This window comes from Tamandua tetradactyla, chromosome 1, assembly GCF_023851605.1.
Source record: "Tamandua tetradactyla isolate mTamTet1 chromosome 1, mTamTet1.pri, whole genome shotgun sequence".
In the NCBI taxonomy this organism is placed as follows: Eukaryota; Metazoa; Chordata; class Mammalia; order Pilosa; family Myrmecophagidae; genus Tamandua; species Tamandua tetradactyla.
In genome coordinates this window covers 69,289,951-69,313,997 of record NC_135327.1, presented here as the reverse complement: position 1 = coordinate 69,313,997, position 24,047 = coordinate 69,289,951, and the positions used below count along the sequence as shown (strand labels likewise).

The 24,047-nt window shown below is 42.9% G+C and overlaps 1 protein-coding gene across 9 annotated transcripts in view; it reads left to right on the top strand.

The window, feature by feature from the left end:
- The window catches only part of TNS3 (tensin 3), a 434,926-nt gene that overhangs the window by 345,395 nt on the left and 65,484 nt on the right, over window positions 1-24,047 (top strand). For all 9 annotated transcript variants that reach the window (XM_077118747.1, XM_077118732.1, XM_077118722.1 and 6 more), the window contains 3 exons: window positions 2,727-2,899; window positions 4,797-4,923; window positions 5,021-5,104. In XM_077118747.1, the coding sequence (XP_076974862.1) occupies window positions 2,727-2,899; window positions 4,797-4,923; window positions 5,021-5,104 (384 nt within the window). The remainder of the gene's footprint in view (window positions 1-2,726; window positions 2,900-4,796; window positions 4,924-5,020; window positions 5,105-24,047) is intronic.

Genomic DNA, 24,047 nt, shown 5'->3' with positions numbered 1-24,047 from the left:
TTAGCTTCCCTTTATTGTGGGACATTTGCGTTCTGCCTCCACTTTTTAGTATTAGGTTGTGGGAGGAGAGAGACGGAGGTGGGACAGTAACTACTCAGTGGTGCGTGACATAACATAGCGTATTTCATAGCTGTCCTATATTTACTTTGCTGGTCCCAGACAGGTTATTTGGAGCAAAGTCATTCTAACTTGAGTTTTATATGTGCCACATGCATTGGCGGTTTAAATGTTGCCTTTAAATGAAATTTCATAATGAACTGCATAGTTCTAGAGATTGTATATTATCAGCTTAAGTCTAAACTATCAGGGAAATTCTTGTTAGGTCCTTATTTTCAGATTACATCATCAATAAAAACATTAGTGCTTTAATACCCTGTAGTAGGTTTTTCCCGCTCTGTTCAATCTTAAGAGGAGATTAAAAAAAGAATCCAGCCCTTGCCTCCCATCGCGCAGCCCCCTGCCTTCCTTCCCTGCCCCCAACCAAAAAAAAAAAAAAGAGAGAGAGAGAGAGACTCTGATTTGGTCCAAAGGAATGGGGCTTGTGAATCTGTATCACTAATAAATCCCTGAGATGTTCTTACACAACAAAGTTTGACCAGGTCAGTATTTATGGTTGGTGCTTGAATTAAGTTGCTGTGGATTTTTTTCTGTAGAATTTCTCATTGTTATACTGAAACTACCATAAAATAGCATGCTTACATTTTATGCTGCATGTCGTCACTGCAGAGCATGTGGCAGTCAGGATGCTCTAATTATGATGTGGACATGGAGGCCCTGTGGGCCTCCCCACAGTGCTGGGGACACATGAGTGCTCTGTCAGTACACAGCTGTAGCTGCCCTTTCCCGGGTCTGTGGAATTCATCATGCTGTCGGCCCCATACCCCAGAAACCCATTACAACAGGAGTAGCCTGGCTGGTGGGAGCTGTGTGTTCACCCCCAGGCTGTGATCCCCTTCCTAGTGTGAGAAATACCTCCCTGGAGGTGCACATCAGGGAGCAGCGGGCCCAGTGGCTCCCCAAAGGGAGCAGTCAACCAGCAGTTAAATACACAGTGTTTTCCAGAAATTTGAGAATTGGGTTTGTTTTTTTTTAAAACTTTTTTTATTGTGTAATATAATATGTATACAAAGCAAAGAAATAAAAAAGCAACAGTTTTCAAAGCCCTCCCCAAAAAGTGGTTACAGGCTAGATCCTAGAGTTTGTCATGGGCTACCAAATGATCCTCTCAGATTTTTCCTTCTAGCTGCTCAAGAATATAGGAGGCTAGAGGGCTTAAATACTTTTCTATCACCACAATCAACTTTTTTTTCCTTCTTTTTTGCGAGCGATAACATATATACAAAAAAGCTAATAAATTTTCAAGCACAGCACCATAATTAGTTGTAGAACAAATTTCAGACTTTGACATGGGTTACAATTTCACAATTTTAGGTTTTTACTTCTAGCTGCTCTAAAATTCTGGACACTAAAAGAGTTATCAATTTAACAATTCAGCATTTATATTCATTTGTTAAGTCTTATCTTCTATGTATAATTTCACCATCACTTTTGATCTTTCCATACCTCTCCTTGGGGTTGTTTGGGTAGAATTTAGAATGGCAATTCTAAATTTTTGATACTGGAAGAGTCTGTCTACTAATATGGGGTAGGAAGATGGAACTATCTGATGTTCTGGAGAGGCTAGGCTAGGTTTCAGGCATTATCTCGACCAGGGACCCATCTGGAGGTTGCAGGTTTCTGGAACATTACTCTAGTGCCTGGAACCCTTGTGGAATCTTATAAATTGCCCTAGGTGTTCTTTAGGATTGGTTGGAATGGTCCTGGTTGGGGGTTGGCAGGTTATGATGGGTAGCAAGGTCTACCTGAAGCTTGCGTAAGAACAACCTCCAGAGTAGCCTCTCAACTCTATTTGAACCCTCTCTGCCACTGATACTTTATTAATTATACTTCTTTTTCCCCATTTGGTCAGGATGGAATTGTTGATCCCATGGTGCCAGGTCTGGATTCATCCCTGGGAGTCATCTCCCACATTGCCAGGGAGACTTTCATCCCTAGATGTCATGTCCCACTTAGGGGGGGAGGGCAATGATTTCACTTGCAGAGTTGGGCTTAAAGAGACTGAGGCCATATCTGAACAACAATAGAGGTCCTCCAGAAGTAACTCTTAGGCATGCCTATAGGTAGTCTAAGCTTCTGTGCTGCCTACATAAGCTTCACAAGAGTAAGCCTCATGATCGAGGGCATGGCCTATTGATTTGGGTGTCCATTAAGTCTGACACAATATCAGGGGATTCCCTGATGGTAAGGTTTAATAGTTCCATAGTCTTTCTCCCCTGCCTCAGGGGACTTTGCCAAAACTTTTTGATTATCCGGTTAATATACTCTAGGATGTTTCCAGGCATTACAATAATCTATACAGGATTAAAGGACCTCTTTCTCATTCTGTGCTCTCTCTGTGTTTAATTGTTCAAATGAGCTATACAGATAGGTTGAATTAGATTATACACTACAGAAAATTTCAGTTCCACATCAAATAAACCTTTCTTCCATTGGTCTCAAAGAGTATGTGTGATTCTAAAATATAGACACTGGTTTCCTTATCCCTATATTCTGAATTACTTTAACCCTAACCTGTTCAGCTTGGGAGAATCGGGTTTTAAGGATGAATTTTCCTGGTCAGCTATAATGAAAGCTCCCTGAAACTAACCTGTTCTCTTTCCTAACAGGTTCTGTAAATGAGGACCCTTTGGGCGGAAGACTCCGGAAATTGAGCCTTGGACAGTATGACAATGATGCTGGTGGGCAGCCACCCTTCTCCAAATGTGCTTGGGGAAAGACCACCCACATGGACCAAGCCCCACATCTGTCGTCTTTTCTCACTTCAGCAGACACCAAAGAGGTAGATGCCCTGACCCCAAGGTCTTAGTCTGCCAGAACTGCTATGACAAGTATCACATAATAGGTTGGCTTAACAATAGGAATTTATTGTTTGTGGTTTTGGAGGCTAAAAGTTCAATATTAAAGGTATCAACAAAGCTTTCTCTGGTAGTCTGTAGCATTCTGGAGCTGGCTTGCTACAATCCTTGGAGTCCTTTGGCTTACATCTTGTGCCTCTGTCACATGGCTCTGGCTTCTTCTTTTCCTACTCAGTCATTGTGTATCTCTGTTTAGATTTCCTTCCTTATAAGGACTCTAGTCCTGTGGATTAAGGCTCACCCTGATTCAATTTGCTGTCATCTGAATAGGATCTTCAAAGATCTTCACAATGAGTCCACATCTTAACTAATCATAACATCTCCCAAGGTCCTATTTACAGATGGGTTCAGACCCACAGGAATGCAGATTAAGAGTGGAACATGTCTTTATGGGGTATATGATTCAGCCCCCGAACACCAAGAGCTACTTTCCAGACCTCTGCTCTCATGCCCATGTCCATTACTGTCCTGAATGTCAGGGCACATGGGATAACACCCAGGTTTGGTCACTTCACAGATAACTCACCATCACTCTCCTTCCTGCATCGGACCCCCTCCCTGTCTCATAGATAGGGCCCTTCTTTAAAGGCAGAGCTGTGTGGTTGAGAGGGCACAAGTGTGCTATCAGACCAGCCCAAGGGTGGATCCCATCTCACCGCAGAAATATCTGGAAAGGTTTGCCCAAGTTGCTTTGCTCATCTGAGCCTCTGTCTTCTTATCTGTAGAATGGTCACGATGAGACAAATCATGTGCATGGGCGATGTCAATTAGCGACAATGTAAACTAAACACCTGGCCACCGGCATAGCAGGGGCAAACACTGATTTTCTTTGAGGTCATCCTTTAGGACCTGAAATCCTTCATCCAAGACCTTCCCGGAGCACCTGGGAGGGAGGCAGGAAAAGTACACGTCAGGGCAGATTTGTTCCTCTGGGTAAGATCAACTGAGGAAGGGCGTACTCTTTTGGTAGGGGTGGTTAAAGCTGTTAATGAGATTCCAGTTAAGACAACTTGTGGTATCCAAATGTGATTAACCTTTTCCAATATGGGTTTTATTTATTGTCAAGTCGGAAAAGTTGGAATCTACAGATGAGTGAGAAAAAAAAGTCATTTATATTCTTACACACAAAACCACTGCTAATATTTTTGGAATACTTCCTTCCAATCTTTTTTTTCTGTGTCTAGGTATTTTATTTATTGCAGATTTCCACATATCTGGGAACACACCATAGCTAAAGAGAATTCTATCAGGGCTTTTTCACTTAATGCTTTAATGTACATTTTCCTATACAATTACAAACTCTTATTCTATAAATGTCATTCATTGTCCATAAAATATTGAATCAAAAGGATGTATAAAATATGTATTCACTTAGAGGTGCAAGGGTAGTACAGTGGTATTGTCACCTGCCAGGTGGGTGATCTGGATTCAATCCCCCACTCATGCACTTCTCTAAAACAACAACAACAAGAAGACAACGAAACCACCACCACAACAGATTCAACAAGTGGTGCTGCAATAACAGGATAGTCACATGGAAATAAAGAATGAAATATGACCCCCATCATACAGCATACAAAAAAAAAGTATTCATTTAATATTAACCATTAAAACTTTTTTCCCCAGCTTTCTAAGACTCAGAGAGGAGAGACTGGTTTCTTAGTCATGGAATAGGAACTCAGCACCAGCCTCCTCCACTCCTGACTCTCAGACCAGGTCTCTGCTCAGAGAGTCAGCCTAAAGGGAACCCCACAGCCACTGGCAGATGACGGTCGCCCAGCTCCACCATTCTTATCTTTTTCTCCCTTGTGCCAATTTTAGACAGTGATCACCAGTTATCCCCCAGGGATTGATGTCATCGATGGCAGAATCTTCTCTCCAACCAAAAATAGCAACGAGTCCGTCTCTCCAACACCTGCGTTTCCAGTGTCACCAGAAACACCATATGGTAAGAAAAATTAAAATCAGCCAGACACAGATGCAATTATCTGACCCCCTCTAAGAGGAAATGATAGCAATTGCTTGTCATGCTCTCTGTTTTGCAGTGAAAACACCTCCACATTATCCACACTTCAGCTCATCAGAGCCGCCCATAAGCAGTGCAGCCAGCCTGTACAAAGGAGGACCAGGTAAGGAATCCACCTGCATCTAATGCCTTCTGCTCTGGGATCTGCTTTGCCTGATCACCATTTTTACAAATGCCTCCTCCTATGCAGAAATACTTCGATTTGTGTCAATCTCAGAAATTTTGGTGAGGACGGATCTTGCAGGAGCATGTATGAGAAGGCACTATGAAATCCACCGGGGATTTAACAACCCACCGTGAAATGGCTGCCTGGCATCCTTAGGGAATCTTAAACACTTTCCACGCATCAACTGTCTGAGCTTTACGTTGCTGGGCAGGGTCGGTGGTTTCTGTTAGCTGTTGAGCATGAGTGCTATTTAACTCCTGTAGCATTACTGGCCAATCTGGAGCTGAAAGGAAAAAACTAGAACACCCCAACCCATCCAGAGAGAGGTGGAGAGCAAGAAGTTTCTGTGCATCATGCTGTGTGAACACCCCAGATCTCTGTTGCCTGGTTTCACCTAGTGTTCCGAACATGGTAATTAGCTACCCTAATGGGCTGTTGGTCACTTAAAACCGCTTTCTATGCCCTGCAGTGTGTCCGTTTGGGAAGCTGACTGGGTCTGGCTCCTGCACAGTCTGGGGGAAGGAGAGAATTCAAATGGAGGCAGGAGATTCAGGGCTGTTCCTTGGCATATCTTTCCAGTGGATCTTGAAATTCCAATATGGGGGCAGACTTGGGTCGATGGAGATGGGATGTTACTTAAAGCCCTGCATATGTTTTTAAAGTACTCTTCTCTGAAATGTTAGATTCTTTATGCCGTTGCTTTTCTGTCCCAGTTAAGGAAATTGGGGGTTCTCTGGTAATGGAATTATTAAGCATAATTCTGGGATTGGGGGTTTTACATTAAATTTTCTGTAAATCCTGCCCCTTATGCAAGAAGTGGTCATAATTTTGACAGCTTGCTCCATTTTTCTTCTTTCTTCAGAGAAAACTAGGTCTATGTATCATTTTAAAGAACATCTATTTTTCTTCTAAAGTTTCCATCACGTTTTTAGGACTGTAAATGCTTCTCTTTATACCTATTGTTTAGCAAAAAGCTAGCCGTATTTCTTCACAGCTCTGATGGAAATTCAGGATACAAAAAAGCGTATCCAATTTTGTTGCCTTATTTATACACTCTTTGAGCATTACATGAAAAGATGCGTGGATGTTTAAATAAGCATTCGTATAACAGACACACACATTCAGCCAAACACCTATTCTTACCTAGTTTTATAATTTAGATGGAAGCAAATAAAGGAAACTTATCTTCTTGCTTCAAAAATGTCCTGCTCCCTATTGAGTTGCTCACACTCTGCTCTCTGTTGCCTCTTCGGTGGAATGCGTTTAGTGGATTTGGGCTAGAACCCAGCCCCTCTGACTTGGAATTCAGCCGTCCTCCCTCTACACCAAAGACAGGCTGTTTAGAAACAAACACACTGATGACAAGCAACAGATGGCAGATCGTAAGCATAAGGAAAGAACATACAAGAAAAATACGTGCCAACTCACTAGCAGCTTATGATGGAGAGCTTTAGGACCATTTTATTGCACCTATTCTAAATTTGAGGAAAGCCTAGGGTACAGGAAGGAAGGAGATGTGTTCAAAAGGGATCCTCAGGAACCTGGCAAATGTATGCCAGTGTGACTGTTCCACCCCGGACTCCAAGGTTATGTGGGGAAGATATGGGCCATCACGTGCTGTGTGTTGGACCCACGGGTCAGTCAAGAGAACCATTCTTCAGACGTCCTGCACACAAAGCATTTATCAGAATTTCAGTGCAGCCAATGTGTCTTAAGTAGCTTCCATGGGCAAAATATCTACATGGAAACTATTTTAAAGGAGACATCTTAAATTGGGGCTTTTTAATCTTAAGAAAACCTTAAGGATCTTAGTAAGAGTTTTCTAGATTTTTAAAATTTCAGTTGTTCGCAAAGTTAACGTCCAAGAAGACCAGAAAGAGTACGGAGATGAAGCAATCTTGACTTACTATGATGCTTTAGGACAGGCAGTTCTGAGCCCTTGGCTCTTGCCTGTAGGTCACTCTTCTTTGCAACATTAGATGCAGCCATTGAACTCTGTTGGGGCCGCAGAAATAACAGTGGGTTGCTTTCAGTTATGGACTACTGCTGATGTGCTGGGCTCTCCTCTCTATACTTTCAGGGTGATTTCCTTTCATCTTTGCGATCATGCTGTACAGGTTGCTCTTACCGCTATCCCATTTTACAGAGGAGAAAACTGACACAGGGAGCTGAAGTAAATGGCAAAGCCACATAGCTCCTAACTCTAAACCAATCAGTTCAAACTTGAAGCTTGGTGAAAATTCATTAAGTGGTAATGCGAAACAAAAACTCAAACCAAAGGTATACTTCCTCTCTACCTGATTTCACTATGAGGCTGCAAATGACACTGTATGGGAGTCCTGGCTTGCCTTTAACCTCTCAGAGCTTCTTTTTCTCATTTGTGTGTGGATAAAAAACCTCCCTTCCCATAGTTAGAGGTGGTTGTGATGTTCGAATAAGGCAGTGGACAAAAAAAGAGCTTTGTCAACTGTGAGGCGCGGTCATCCGTCTGCCATCCACTGGGCATTCAACAAATTCAGAAAGAAACCCTCAGATACACAAACATGCAAAGTGAGAAAGGTGCTAAAATACAAGGTTTATTTGAACTGATCCTTCTGAAAAAATGTCTTTGTAACTCTGGAAACTTTCCTAAAGAAAAAAAAACAGTTGAAACTCTACCCCTCCCCTTTTTCCTGGCTATTCGCTCATGAAGAGCACAGTCAAAAGTTAAAAGTTACTAAATAGATCTTTGTACACTTTGACATCAAAATATTTGGAAAGATTTTAGGAATCCCAGCATCTGGACTTCAGCCTCGTTGCCATGCTTAAGTAGGATGTGTGATAACAAAGTCCTGCTGTTGTAACACTGCTGTCCTCAGTGCCTCTCTGTGGAAGGGGAGGGCTGTGCAGTTTCCACTAAAGAGGGGTCTAGGGGTCATTCTCACTGACCTCTGCCCCTCTTTTCATGCCCTGGATGAGCACATTGGCTTTGACACTTCCTAACTGTGGGATGTTTCATCTCCCATAAAATAGAATAATTCCTTCCAGTGGTCGATTAAATTATGCACCCGAACATAAGAACATGACATGTTCTTAATCTCAATCCATGTTTCTGTGGATGTGAATCCATAGTAAATAGGACCTCTTGAAGATGTTATTTTTAGTTAAGTTGTGGCCAACTGAATGAAGCTGGGTCTTAATCCAGATTTTTGGATGCTTTTTAAAGAGAAATGTGGAAGTCACAGAAGCCAGAAAGGAGAGGACATCACCATTGGATAGGGAGGCAAAAATAAAAGCCAAGGAATCACAAGGATGCTGGTAATCACCACCAGAATGCTGAAGACTCCTGGAGAAAGCATGTCTTGCCAATACGATTTGGAGCTTCTTTTAGCTTCAAAACTAAGGATTGATACATTCCTGTTGTTAAGCCAAAACCAGTAGCAATAGCAGCTCTGACAAATTAAGACAGTATTGCACAGGATTGTTACCAAGAATAAATGAGAAAGTGTAGATGAGGCAACTGGCCCAGAACTTATAGACATTCAGTGAATAGGGAGGATGCCCGTACTATTGGTAAAACCGCAAGCAAAGAGACAGTATCACAATCTAGGGAAGACCAGTGATAGACAGTACTCTAGGTGGTAAGATGGAGCATGAATCAGGGGCATGGAGAAGTTTCCTTGGCACATAGCCCTTTGTGGACTGGAGACCAGGATAGCCTGTTCTTCTCAGGTACGATCTCCTATTGGATGTCCCTGTACCTGTCCTTGTGTCCTCTTTTAAATTATACGACCCACTCCAGAAGAGTGATTAATATTTAGTTATTTACTCAAATATTCATATTTCAATATAAGTCCCAATGATGTTTAGTTTTCCCAGGAGCGTGTCCTAATTTAGAAGCAGACAGGGACATCTTATAGGATGGGGGCCAGGTATTGCCTGATGGCAGAGTAGCTGCTATTGGCTCTGGACAGTTGTGGGACATGTATCCTGGAACTCACTCTTTGTGATTTTTTTCATGTGTGATTGTGGTAGGGAGCTATATACTCCAGAAAACATATCCTTAAGCTTAACCCATTCCCTGTGGGTGTGAAAATATTGTAAGTAGAATCATTTGATGATGCTACCCTAGTTAAGGTGTGACCCATCTCAATCAGGATGAGTCTTAATCTGTTACTGCAGTCCTTTATAAATGGAATGAATACAGTGAGAGAAAATAGAGAAAGCCACAGAAGCAAGAAGCTGAAATCAACAAAACTGAAACCTGATAGAGAGGGCAGAGAACAGTAGACGCTTGCCATGTGCCTTTCCAAGTAACAGAGGAGCCAGGGATCACCAGCAGCCAGTCTTTAGGAAGAAAGCATCACCTTAATTCTGCCTTGATTTGGACATTTTCCTGGCTTCAAAATTATAAACTAATATATTCCAGGTCCTCATGCAGAACCATTTCATGGTATTTGCTTTAAAGCAGCCTAGGAAACTGAAACAAGTGAAGAAAAGGAATATCCAAGAATATCTTGCTGAGAGAGAAAGATGGGGAGAAGGAGAAAGAGAGGGAAAGAGGCAGAACGGAAGAGAGAGAGAGAAGTAGGAGGAGGGAGAGAAAGAAATTGAGATTACTTTGAGAAAACACTTTATTTTTGTTTAAAAGGAAAAAAGCTGTCATTCTTCAAAGCTTGACAAATTATAAAATGCTTTTCTACCAGTCCTTCCTCTTTCTTCCTGTGCCAATTCCTTTTTCTTTTGAATTTTTATGAACTTTTAATGATAATGTTTATAATAGGAATAAAAACACACACTGAATATGAACATTTGACATTTATAGATGCTCTTGTTTTCTTTGAATTTTATAAAACTTATAAAGCAAATCCACTTATATGTGCGTTTATATTTATGAATATACATATATGTCAATATGTAAAGGTGGATGTGAGTAGACTTAGTGATCTGATTTGTGCAAAGGAATGTGTCTTGGTGAATGGAAACCTTCTGACAATATAACATTTGAGCCCGATTACCTGGTATAGGTTATCCAGTATTGCCCACCCACCCCACCCCTGACTAAGTAACTTTCAAAAAAAGTGGATTGCTTCTAAATATATTTAAGAGTAAGCATCTGTGCTGGGTTCAAGTAGGTCAGCATGAAGGACAGCCTGTGGATGTCTGTTAGGAGTCCGTGGAAATGCAGAACATTAGTTCAAGCAGAATGAAGCTCAAAAAATGAAAGGTGTTGGCATTCTGCACTGACACTTCATCATGAAACAGGCCAGCTTAGAAGTATCCCCAAGTAAATCAGACTGCTTCTTGACCATGACTAATGCTCTTTTTGGCTTGCTTGCTTTCGGTTTAAAGGAATCTTTGTTTTCCTAAATTTATTCATCAGCTCATTTCATTTCCCCCTCCAGTGAAGGGTCCTGGAACCCCAGAATGGAAAAGTCAGTCTGACATGTTGCCAACAAGGTTTTTGCTCTTATGATGATTCTAGCCCCTGCAGGCCAAACGTGAAGAATGGCATTTGACCATGGCTATGTGTGTTATTAGAAGGGACCAAAGGAGAAGAAATTCCTTTTAGTGGTGTGATTTTTGCTGTGGTGTGTGACTGTCACCTCCCACCTCTGAGAGAGTAAGCAAGTGTGCTAACCTAGCCCTCTGTTTTCTAGTTTGTCAAGTGGGAGTGGGGTAGCAGTTCTACATTCTCTGTTACGGGTTCCTTAAGAGTACGTGGTGGGGCATCTGTGTCCAGAACGTGGTGGTCTCTGCCCAGGTGAACTAAAATTTTCAGTTCTGGAAGTCTCTGTGTCAAGTCCTCACTGGTGAAGCAGAAGGCGTTGTTCAGAAGAGAGAGCCCTCCTCTTTGATTGCCAGGTATTGAGCGGATGCTCCTGTTTTCAAGACTTGAAAAAAGGAAGCAGACCCTTGTCCTCATCTTGAAGTTTGGTGATAATTCAGTGTTGTGTTGTATATCACTATACACTTCCAGATTGGGGATGAAGGGTGGTCACTGGAGAGCCTCTTGTTCTGGCCCCACTGGAGGGCTCTGGTTCTTGCCCCTCATTTTACTAAGGTAGTAACTGAGGTCTTGAGATGAATATTGGATTACACTGAAATGGGGGCAGCTCGTTGGACATGACTCCAGTTCTCTTTCTTCCATGCCCTTCAGTGACCTTGCAGATTGCTTAAGAAAACTGGAAAAGAAAAAAAAAGATGTGGGCTTCACAAGATAAGTTAGAAGGGAAACGAGGAGAGAAAATGGGAAGCAGATGGAAGGATGAACGCCCCAGGATATTACTGCATTGATGGTGGCCCTCTCCCCTACCAGGCACAGGAGCCTCCCCAACTGCATGTAACCCTGGGTGAGGGAGGGGGGGAATAAATGCAGATACAATAAAATGGCTCTTACTAGAAAATTCCCTTTTTAACCTTTTCACGAATGTGGAGCCATTGCATCCTGCTGTCAGATTGCAAACACCCTGGCAAAGCTGATCTTTACCAGTTTTATAACCTCTTAAAACATCTTTTAAATTTCAGCAAAATAATACACATGTACTCTTTACATGGTGCTGGCGGGAGGGGGGGTCATTCTCTTAACAATGAAAGGAGATTTCAGCTTACTTATATGATAGTATACCAAAACTATGCCTTGAAATTAAGTTTTTTAATTCAGAATGCATTTCCTCAGCATTCGTAAAGCCCCATGGGGCACTTGTCAAAATTGTGCTCTGTCATGGGATTGGAGAAGTGAATCAGTTTTGGATTGCAGGTTAGCAGATCCTCAGAAAGCAGTGCATAGCCAGCTCATCCTCTGGGGGACTGCAGCATGCACTGTGATCCATTCACCAAACCTGCCACATCTCAGCGCCAAGCTTGTTTCCTCCTAGCTGCTCTAGCAGGATGTAGCAGGGTGGTGGGCTAGAAGAAGCCTCTTAAAATGGAGAAAAGTATGAAAGAAAATGCATTTTGAAGCCCTAGCATATATATTTGAAAAGATGTTTCTCTGTTGAGAGCATTCACTCCAGGGCTGCTTGCACTTTTACTCTCCTTTCAAAAGCCCTCTGCTTAGGTCCCTGTAGTCCTGACAGGTAAGCTTAAAAAGGGAAAAAGTGCCCAGTGTTTGGAGAGTCTTTTTCTGTTGTCTTCTCAGGCTGACATCCCAGACTAGAATGCCAACCTTCTATGGTTGTGGCAGGTTCAATTATGTTCCCTAACAAAGACATGTTCTTAATCTTAATCTGCATTCCTGTGGGTGTGAGTCCATTTGTAAAGAGGACCTTTAGAAGATGTTATTTTAGTTAAGGTGTGGCCATTTGAATCAGGATGGGTCTTAATCCAGTTTACTAAAGACCTTATAAAGAGAAGAAACCAGAAGCCAAAATCAGAGAAAGTTGTTGAGAAGAGCCAAAAGCTGGAAGTCAGCAGAAACCAAAAGCTCAGACACAAGGAAAAAGAGAGGTTGCCATGCTGTGAGGCTGAGATACAAGCCAAGGAACCCTAAGGTTTGTGATGAACCGGTGCCAGAACACTACACACTTCAGGGCTTGTGCCATGGGGCTAATGGGCAGTATTTTAGTTTGCTAAAGCTGCCGGAATGCAATGTACCAAATATGGAATGGCTTTTATAACGGGAATTTATTGCATTACAAATGTACAGCTTTAAGGCCATGAAAATGTCCAAATTAAGACCTCAACAAGAGGCTACCTTCACTCCAGAAAGACTGATTCTCATCTGGCGATTTCTGTCATGTAGGAGGTTCACATGGTGACATCTGCTGGTCCTTTGCTCCCAGGTTTCGTTGCTTTCTACTCCTGATTCCAGTTGCCTCTTCTCTAAGTGTCTGTGGACCTGACTTAGCTGCTCTGGGGCAAAACCCTAGGTCTCGTTTTATAGCTTAGCATCTCACGGAAAGGCACATGGTGACATCGGGTTCTAGTTCCTGTTTAGTGTCTGTAGGCTCTTTCAGTTCCTGGGATCTCCTGCATTCCCAAGCATCTGTGTCTAAGCTTTCTCCATTGGCGGCACTCCAAGCTCCCCAAAGGTCTGTATCATGCCGACTCTTTTAAGGACTCCAGTAAACTAATCACGATTCACATCTCCTAATCAAAAGGTCACATCCACAGTTGGGTGTGTCACATCTCCATGGGAACAACCTAATCAAAAGTTCCCACCCTACAATATTGAATCAGGATTAGAAGAACAGGGCTTTTCTGAGATAGATAACAGTTTCAGTCCAACACAGGGACATAGTTGTCTGGAAGGAGGTGGAGTCCATCAGTATTTGGGGACTTTCTAGTATCTCTCTTAAGGATAAGGGCATGAACTGCAGGGAATTAGAAATTTGCAATCTGTTCCCTTCCCACAGCACTGCCTCTTTGCTTCTAAAAGCTTTCATATTTATAGTGGAGAAGCCTAGAGCTTGTCAGAATTGCACCTTCTCCTTGAAGCTGCTTATGCATAAGGCATCCAAGTTTCTTTTGCTAGGCTATGTCCTAAGCCTTAAGATGTAAACTATAGATATCCCAATTGTTGGGGCTGAAACTAGTCCTGGATTCTGTTTAGTTCAATACGTATGTACAGTTCATAGTATAATCCAGGCAGAGCAGGGGTGCTGGAGACAATGATGAGGTACATCCAGTTTCCCACTTAAGAGCCTTCTAGGCTTAGGAAGGTACAGACCCCGTCTGGAGGCTATGGGGGGTGGGTGGGAAAGGTACTTCTGAACATGCTCCTTTTCCCAGGTTCCCTTCCCAGGCCTCTTAGCCAACTCCTCGGCACTCACCATCCCTCCTACTTGCCCATTGTTTTGTGGCTCCTTTTCTACAGCCAAGTAGAAAAGCCAAGTCTTTCTGAATCTTCCCTAAAGAGAAATCTCTTGTCCCCGTCTTCCTTCCTTCCCTCCTTCCTCCCATTCTTTCCTCTCTCTTCCCTCTCCCTTCTCTCCATTCCTTTCTCTTCCTCTCCCTGTGTCTCTTTTTTTGCCCTTTCTTCCCTCTCTTGCTTGTTCCAAAAGGATTTCAGCCTCTCTTTCTTTGGCTGCCCGGCCTGGGCCTTGAGCTCTCCAGCCTCAGGGCTGTTGTTTCACCATTGAACAGTTTTCTGGGTTCCAGCTTCACGATGAGTGGGGACCCTGGGGACTGTGCCTGAATAACTCAGTGTCACCGGTTGGGGCAATTTCTTTCTCCAAGGACAGTGACTCCAGGTCCTACTTGGAGCTGTTCACCTCTTGCTCCCACCTGTGAATGGGCCGCCTTTGTAGATTGAGAGCGGGGTGTGCCAAGGTGGCTGTGTATTTGCTCAGTCCTCAGCCTGGCTGGGTGTGTATCTCACCTCTTGGGTCCATTTGCAAAACCACAGGAAAACTTGGTGCTCCTCCCCTCCTTAGCACCCCATCCCTGCCCCACTCCACTCTCAAGCTCAGTCCAAAGGTGAGTGTACCATAACACAAAACGACTGCGTAAACCTACTGCTTCAGAGCTTTCAAGAACTGCTCCCTGGCCTTCCCAGTCAGCCCACACCTTGGCATGGCAGGAAAAACCCTTTCCATCCGGTCTCCACCTACCTGCCCAGCCTTGGATCCTGACACCTGAGCACTATTAGGAGTCAGGTGAATGCCCCATGGACTTTCTTTGCCCTGTGGTGCTTTCTTGCTTGTTGGGGCCTCTGCCCAGACTTCACTTCCCTCCAGGGTCTACTCCCCAGACTCCTGCCTGCGCCTCCTGGCATATGCCACCCTTGCACCCCCATGGATTGTTCTGAACTTAAGTGTTAGTCTCTATCAGATGGGGAATGCTGCATGGCCCATTCATTGTCACTCATCAGGTCTCCAGCATCCTACAAATAGTAGGATCTGGATAAAAATGTGTTTGTTTTAAATAACTTAGTAAATAAATGACTAAGCAGAAAGGGCAGGGCCACCTTCAGAGGCACAGCAAAGGGTCTGGGCTTGACTTTGAAGGGGGAGGGTTTGATATTGCTGAGTGGGGCTCTGATTTGTGGCTGTGCCTGAGCCTCATGATTTCATTTAAGGTTTAGAGGTGGTCCCAGACATTTGCAGAACTGAGCCATACAAGCCTTGAGGTCACATCCTCCCACCCGCTGGCCCTCATTCTAGTTCTAGTGCAGTGGCAGCATAGTTTCAAGGGCAAGTTTTCTGAATGTTTCTTAGTCAGCAGAAATGCTGACCCAACAGAGCACAGCCGTGAAGCCACCTTGGTCACTATCACTCCAAACTAGCAGAGAGGGAGGAAATAAAGATGTACAGATTCCCAAGAAGGTTCCTAAGTGTCTGTAAATTCCCTGTTAGTGGAAGGGTTTGGCTGCCGCAGTGAGAAATTGGCTGCTCATTTCAGAAGGATGCCGTGCCTTCCTTTCCTGCCCATCCCTATGGGCTTGCCTAGACTCATCCGGCAGGCACAAAAGGAAAGGGACCCACCCTCGGAAGCGCCGTCCCTGGTCACAGCCACCCTTGCAGGCTGGCAGGGTGGCCTTCCTCTCCTCACTGGGGTGGGGAATGACCGGCTGTCTGCCTGCTGAGCTTGCTCTGAGTCTGTGCTGAGGAATTTCCGAGAAGCATCCTTGGAGGAAGTGCCCCGTCAGACCTGCAGGACAGAGGGTCTCAGGGACCTTCCTGGCCTGTGATTTAAAGAGGTGGCCTCAAGCGTCCCAGGAAGCCTTGCCTCTCCCACGAGGGGCATTGATGCTTTCGTTTCTCTTCAGGTCGATGAGCATGTCCATAGGTTGTGTGGGGTCTGGACAAGGCTGACAGGTCTGCCAACTGCCATTTGACAAACATTTTCTGTAAACCTACCACATGTGCACAGGGAGACAGGCAGATGTATAAATGGACTGAAGGCATTGCCAGACTGTGCAAGAAAGGGGCATGCAAAGAGGAACACAGATTAATCCTTCCAAAGAGAATTTCCTAGAGAAAGTCATGTCCATACTAGGATTAGAAGAATGAGTGGGATTTTGCCAGACTCACAAGATAAGTAAAGAATGAGAGCCCACTGTGTATTGGTGCTGTGTGGGCTGTAAAGAGTCAAGTGTCATGTTTGCCCCCTGGGAGCTCATAATCTTGAAGGCCAACACCTATGGCAAAGCCCCTCTATTCCACTGTGTAGACTTTAACACAGGCATGTTTCAGGCTACAAGTGAAGTGAAGGAGCAGATACTTAGGCTTGATTGGGAGATACTGTGTCCCAAGTCCTATCAGAATATGGGGTCATTTGAACTAGATATTGAGGAATGTATAGGAATTCTGGTGGCGGGGGTGGGGGGGAGGAGTGGTTAGGGGGAAGTGACCTTTTCTTTCAGATAAAGAAAAGAATATGAACAGAAAAGGGGGGAAGGAAAGGACACAATGTGCATAGACTAGCCAGCTAACAGCTTATTTGTAGAATAGCTCATCCACCAGATTGAGTAGGCTGAGGGCTTGAAAATGAAGTTCCCAACCGGAGACTCTGGGCAGAGTGTCTGGAGCCAACCAGGAAGGAAACATGCAGGGCTTGAGCAGAATTACAGATCTGCATTTAGGAATGTCCTCAGATCTGCATTGTCTGAAGACCAGATTAGAGGCAAAGAACCATCCAGGGGGGAAATGTGGATGCCTTGACTCTTAGGCTGTGATTTTCCTTTCAGTTCTGGCTGGTGACTGGAAGCTTTCTCCCTGCTGTGTGGAATCCCAGGGAGAATCAGAGCCCAGACTTTGAAGGAGGTGGTGCTTGAGGGGCAGGCATGGGGCCGGATGGCTGCATTCTCCTAGGGGGTGTGGGGGTTCCAGGCTTTCCCCTAGGCTGGCTGCTTGCTTCCCTCCACCCCCACCCCCACCCCCCACCCCCAGCGCCACTGAAACAAAGCTAAGGTGTGTTTTAGTTGGGAGGTCAAAAGCAAGAGATTAAAGGGGCTCGTGGTGGGGGGTGGGACAGGCGAGAAGGGAAAAAAAAGTGAGAGAAATGCAAAGACAGCCCAGAGCCCAGTGGAACGAGGCGGAGTCACAAAGTGGAGGCAGTGAATGGGCAGGCCGCCGGTGACAGCCCACTGCTGCCGAACAATTCCGGGATTCTTTCCCGGGACCGGCGCTCCCTGCCGCCCTCTGAATGGGCCTCTGTGGCGGTTGCCTCCCCGCCTACCCGGGCACTGGCCGGAGCTCGGAGTAGCCCTGCCCCGGGTGGGGGACGCCACCGGGCGGGGTGGCCGCGGGGACGGGGTGCCGCCACCACTCCCGTGCCGATCGCCGGGGCTCCTCGACACAAAGCGTAGTGGTGGTGGGGGCGGGCCGGGGTGCGCCTCCCGACCCGGCCCGCGGCTTTCTGGAGCTTTCCAGGGACTGAACGGCGCCTCGGGGTGCCCAGGTAAGGCGGGCGTTCCGGGCGCGCATCTTGTCCCCCGCCTGCTCCTGGTGCTCCTTGGGGCTCTTTTGTAGCATCTGCGATTCAAGAGTGGTTTGGCTCCTGAGCTGAAACCTGATCTCCAGGGCGGGTGGGGGGAGGGGGCGGGTTGAAGTGGAGGCTGGGGACGAAATGTGGTGTAGAGGCTAGGGTGAGGAAGCTGGGCTGGGCTGGGGAGGGTGCATATCCAGGTGACCCAAGTCAACCTTATCACTTTGTGACCATTCTCCAGCCCCTGAAGCTTTGGAACAAACTCTCTGGTCTTTGAGCCTAGACGGGTTTCTTCTTGCAGAAGGCAAGAAAGTCTTGCTTTGTCTTTGCCCACTTTGGCTTGGAATGAGCAAAAAGCCTGGTTTGCAGATGTGCAGAGGTTCCTGAGCCGGGGACTGCTTCCTGGCCCAGCTTGTTCTTTTGTCAACGTGGAGAGAGAGAGAGAGAGAGAGAGCACCTGTGTGACCCTCCCCCCCCCCCCCATTTGAAGTGTCATTGTCCTCCTGGAACCCCTGAGGGAACTCTGCCTCAAATTCTGTGCGCCCTCGGAGACTAGAAGGCTGCTTTTTTGAGGGCACCGTGTATAGCTTTCTAAGGGAAGCCGTTTCTATCGAATACTAAAAACACATGTTAGAAGCAAATGTTGGGGTTTCAAGATGAAATTTACTGTTGGCTTTTATACCTCTGGAGCAGTGAAGGCTGTAAATTTAAAGCAAAATTAAACCTTCACTGAAATAATCTGTTGAAATTACATTAACAGGGATTTTGGAGGGAAGAGTGTCTGGTTCCCCCTCTGCCTCTTTACACCTGAAATTTCCCAGTGGTGGATCCCAGATGGAGTCAGCCAGAGCTGTACTGGTGGCATGGGTGGGCAGGTGCCTGGGGCAGGGAGAGAGAGAGAAAAGCCCAGACTACTTTATCATGAAAATAAAAACAATGTAGTAGCTCTAAAAAGAACAGGCAGAGAGAGAAAAACTTCAGTTTGAAAAAATCCATGTGGTAGCTCAAAAAAGGGCCAAGCTGGCCAGTGCTACTCTCTCTCCCACCCCCCACTTCTTTCCAATTTGAAAATCTCTGTATTCCATTCCAGGATGAAAAGAATTCTCTGGGGTTGAATGAAAGATAATATAATTTGAAATGTTTCCTGTTGTTTTAATGCTATTTATATACAATTGTCTCGTTATTCATTCCCGTTTTCTAAAAACATCATAAGTTGGTCAATATATTAGAAATTGTTTAGCTATGATAGAAATATGTTTCTAGCATTCAGGATGAGATTGAGAATTCTGACCCTTTTATATGAGGAGGTGGAGGTTATTTTTCCCTTCACCAGAGTGTGGGATAGTGGCTGGCTGGGACCTGAGGACCATCTGCTGGTGGCATTTCCTGTGCAGAAAGACTGGGCCTTCCACGTGGGAGTCCCGTTTACGTGGTCTGAGACTGTCATAAAGCACCCTTATGTCTCTATCACCACTCACGATGAATCTGGGATCCAGATTCCCCCTCCTCTGCAGGAGGCATTTTATATTACTTTTTTAATAGAAAACAACCTGCCTTAAGGGAGGATTGAATTGAAGCTGTCGAATTTGAGCTCTCACTGATGTACAGTAGAGATATCTTATGGAAAGAATATGGTTTTATGAATTAAGAGTCCAGTTGGTTTTCTTTGACCAAGTGTTTTTTTTTTAGTCACATTTGGATTTTATTTCAAGAAATGCATCTTAAAAACAAATTTCAAGCAAGTACACTAATTTGTACGCATTCTTGAAGCATCCACTCTGATTTTTTTTGCCTGTCAGTGTATGTTGTAGAGATGATTATTTTATAGTATTAGTCATACTCTTTGCTAAATATGGTTAATATGACATTAAAAATATAAACAATTTGTAGGCCTTTTGATTATGAAGACGAATTTGAAGACGAGGAAGTACTTCATGAGAAAGATAAAACTGGGTTAAAATTAAAGGTACACTGTATTCCTTTTTTATTTTAAGACTCCTTTTATAAAGTAAAATCAGGGATAATTTGAAACTTGAGTTTCTGAAAATGATCTCTTATGTTTGACCAAGCTTTTTTAATCTTACCTTTCAGAATCTCAATTTCCTTAACCAGAGGCAAGGGTAGTGGTTTGTACATAGAAAAGTTTTATGAGGATTAAACAAGATAATGCCTGTCCTTGTCATATAGTAGGCACTCAGTAAAAACAGCTGTTATTCTGATTTCTATTATTGGTCTCTCTGTAAAGAAAGTTGATATGTGTGGTATAACCAAGATTTTGATAGACTTTTCAGAAATTTGTGATTTAGAGACTGCTGCCATTCAAATCTGTGCCTGTAGCTGCCATGGCCTTGCTGTGGCTGCATAAAGAAAGTTAGATTAGGTGGTGGCATTTGAGTTTGATGGCCATTATTATTTATAGATCAGAGATTTATACATTAGAAGCCATTTATCAACAATAAACCTAACTGCTACCCACTTTGCTTCTCTCTCCTGCATTAATTTCCATACCTCTATTTAAATAAGCAACAACAACAATAATGTCTGAAGACATCAAGTGCCCAATTAATGGAATCAGGGTGGGAGGGAGCAGTGCTGATATTTTGCATAGGCCAGAGGATATGACTAAGCAGGTCTGACAGGCATCAATAGCAAATCTGGGGTTGAAACCCGGGCTTTTCAACTGAGTTCTGTGGTCTGTTTAGAATATTATACCCAGTCTGCAAAAGGCCAACCTGAGACCTTCTTGATTCCATGTATTCTCTCTCCCCAGGTATTGTTTATGATTTAAAGGTAACAAATCTCACCTTATTTTAGGAGCAAGGGGACCAGCACTCTTTCACAAACCATACTTTTCCTATTTTCTTAAATCCCACTGCCCACTGTCCTTTTGCCACGATATAAATTCAGGAACACTGATCTGAGATCAGTGAACCTACTAATTTCTAATTCTGCCACCATAGAGCAATGTGATTTTAAAATATTAATTACATTCAATACTTTATTAGCCTTAGAGTAGATGGATGGATGGATGGTTGGTTGAATGATGTGTGCATGTATGTATGCATGTATTTATGTTTATATGCATTCTAGTTTGCTAGCTGCCAGAATGCAACACACCAGAGATGGATTGGCTTTTAATAAAAGGGAATTTATTTCATTAGTTCTTCAGAGGAAAGGCAGCTAACTTTCAACTGAGGTTCTTTCTTACATGGGAAGGCACAGGGTGATCTCTGCTGGCCTTCTCTCCAGTCTCTGGGTTCCAACAACTTTCCCTGAGGTGATTTCTTTCTGCATCTCCAAAGACCTGGGCTGAGCTACAAGTGCTGAGAGAAGGTATGCTGAGCTGCTTGGGCTGTGCTAGGTTGAGCTCTCTTATTTAAGCACCACCCAATTAGATCAAACATCGTTCATTACAGCAGGCACACCTCCTAGCTGACTGCAGATGCAGTCAGCAACAGATGAGGTTCACATGCCATTGACTTATGTCCACAGCAATAGAACTAGGCACCTTCACCTGGCCAAGTTGATGACTGAATCTAACTACCACAATATGTATGAATGGAAGGAAGGGAAAGAGAGATGGAGGAAGAAAGGAAAGAAGGAGAGAGGGGGAAGGAAGGAAGGAAAAGAGGGCCTACCACCAAGCCCCTGAGAAATAAAAGTAGTAAAACAGGATTTTTAAATTTCAAGGTAGGAGAGAAAGGAATGGGTTAGCTAGTTTCCCTATATCTTGCTCCTCCAGTATTTCTTTTATTTTTGTATTCCTGTGGGTTCAATGTATTTTAGGATTCCATCTTGATTTATTTATAGTGTTTTTTAGTATATCATTTTGAATAGTTTTCTTAGCATTTGCTATAGATTACAACATGCATTCAGACATATGACAATTGTAGAAACCTTGCTTCTCAGTCCTTTTACCCTTAATTCCTTTACATACTACGAGCACCATATCAGATGACATTGTACTTTTTGCTTCAGTCATAAAATGCAGGGAGAAGAAGGATAGCCTATTTTATTATTCTGATTTTTTATCTATTCTGATGATTTTTCCTTTTGGAAATTCCATTCCTTCTTCTGCTATGATTTCCTTTCTGTTTAGAAAATTTCCTTTAGCTATTATTTAAGAGTAAGCTTGTAAGTGACAAATTCTCTTAGTTTTCCTTCATCTGGGAAATTCTTTAGTTTCCCTTTGTTTCTGAAGGATATTTTTGCCAAATCTTGACAGATATTTATTTCTGCACTTGAAAAATGTTGTATGACATCTTTCTGTCCTCCTTGGGTTCAGATGAGAAATCTGCTGTCGTGTGAATTTGTGTTCCTTTATAAGTAATCCATCCTCTCTTTGACTACTTTTGAGATTTTCTTTTTGTCCTTAGTTTTCAGAAGTTTAATTATGATGTGCTGTGATGTTGGTTTTTGTTTGTGGGTTTTTTTGTTTGTTTGTTTTGTTTTTATTCTGTTTGGTATTCACTCACCTTCTTGAATCTGTAAGTTTGTCTTTTGCCAAGTTTGGAAAGTTTTCAGCAATTATCTCTTAGAGTATTCTTTCAGTCCCACCTGTTTCTCCTCTTCTCTGGGTTTCTAGAGATAAAAAGATTGGAGCTTCAGTATTTTTTCTCACAGGTCCATAGAACTCTATTCGTTTTATTTTCAGTCTCTTTTGTCTGCTGTTCAGATTGAGTGAAATCTGTTGATCTGTTCTCAAGTTCACTGATACTACTCCATCATTTTCACTCTATTGAGCCCATCCAGAGATTTTTTTAAAGTTTCTACTTTTTGAAGATAACTTCTGTGCTGAGATTTTCAAATATTTAAATTTGTTTCAAAATAATCCTTAATTATTTGTCGAAGCATTTTTAGGATGGCTGTTTCAAAAACTTTGTCAGATAATTGTAGTATCTGATTTGCGTTGGTATTGACCCTTAACTGATTGTCTTTTTTCATTCAAGTGATTTTCTTAGTTCTTGGTATAACAACTGTTTTTTAAAATTGTATCTTGAACTTTTTTTGATATTACATTTTGAGGCTCTGAATTGTTTTTTTTTTAATTAATCAAAAAAAAGAAAAGAAATTAACATAACATTTAGAAATCATTCCATTCTACATATGCACTCAGTAATTCTTAGTATCATCACATAGATGTATGATCATCATTTCTTAGTACATTTGCATCGATTTAGGAAAAGAACTAGCAAAACAGCAGAAAAAGATATAGAATGTTAATATAGAGAAGAGAATTAAAATAATAATAATAATAATAAAAAAATATATATATAAAAAAGGAAAAAGAAAAAAAACAAAAACAAAAGATACAAACAAACAAACAAACAAACAAAAAACTATATTTCAGGTCCAGCTTCATTCAGTGTTTTAACATAGTTACATTACAGTTAGGTATTATTGTGCTGTCCATTTTTGAGTTTTTGTATCTAGTCCTGTTGCACATTCTGTATCCCTTCAGCTCCAATTACCCATTATCTTACCCTGTTTCTAACTCCTGCTGGTCTCTGTTACCAATGATATATTCCAAGCTGATTCTCGAATGTCAGTTCACATCAGTGGGACCATACAGTATTTGTCCTTTAGTTTTTGGCTAGACTCACTCAGCATAATGTTCTCTAGGTCCATCCATGTTATTACATGCTTCATAAGTTTAGTCTGTCTTAAAGCTGCATAATATTCCATCCTAGGTATACGCCACAGTTTGTTTAGCCACTCGTCTGTTGATGGACATTTTGGCTGTTTCCATCTCTTTGCAAAAATTGTAAATAATGCTGCTATAAACACTGGTGTGCAAATGTCCGTCTGTGTCTTTGCCCTTAAGTCCTTTGAGTAGATACCTAGCAGTGGTATTGCTGGGTCGTAATCCATTCTGCCAGTCTATGTCTTTTGATTGGGGAATTCAGTCCATTAACTTTTAGTGTTATTACTGTTTGGATAATATTTTCCTCTACCATTTTGGCTTTTGTATTATATATGTCATATCTGATTTTCCTTCTTTCTACACTTTACTCCATACCTCTCTCTTCTGTCTTTTCGTATCTGACTCTAGTGCTCCCTTTAGTATTTCTTGCAGAGCTGGTCTCTTGGTCACAAATTCTCTCAGTGACTTTTTGTCTATAAATGTTTTAATTTCTCCTTCATTTTTGAAGGACAATTTTGCTGGATATAGAAGTCTTGGTTGGCAGTTTTTCTCTTTTAGTAATTTAAATATATCATCCCACTGTCTTCTAGCTTCCATGGTTTCTGCTGAGAAATCTACACATAGTCTTATTGGGTTTCCCTTGTATGTGACAGATTGTTTTTCTCTTGCTGCTTTCAAGATCCTCTCTTTCTCTTTGACCTCTGACATTCTAACTAGTAAGTGTCTTGGAGAACGCCTATTTGGGTCTAATCTCTTTGGGGTGCGCTGCACTTCTTGGATCTGTAAATTTAGGTCTTTCATAAGAGTTGGGAAATTTTCAGTGCTAATTTCTTCCATTAGTTTTTCTCCTCCTTTTCCCTTCTCTTCTCCTTCTGGGACACCCAT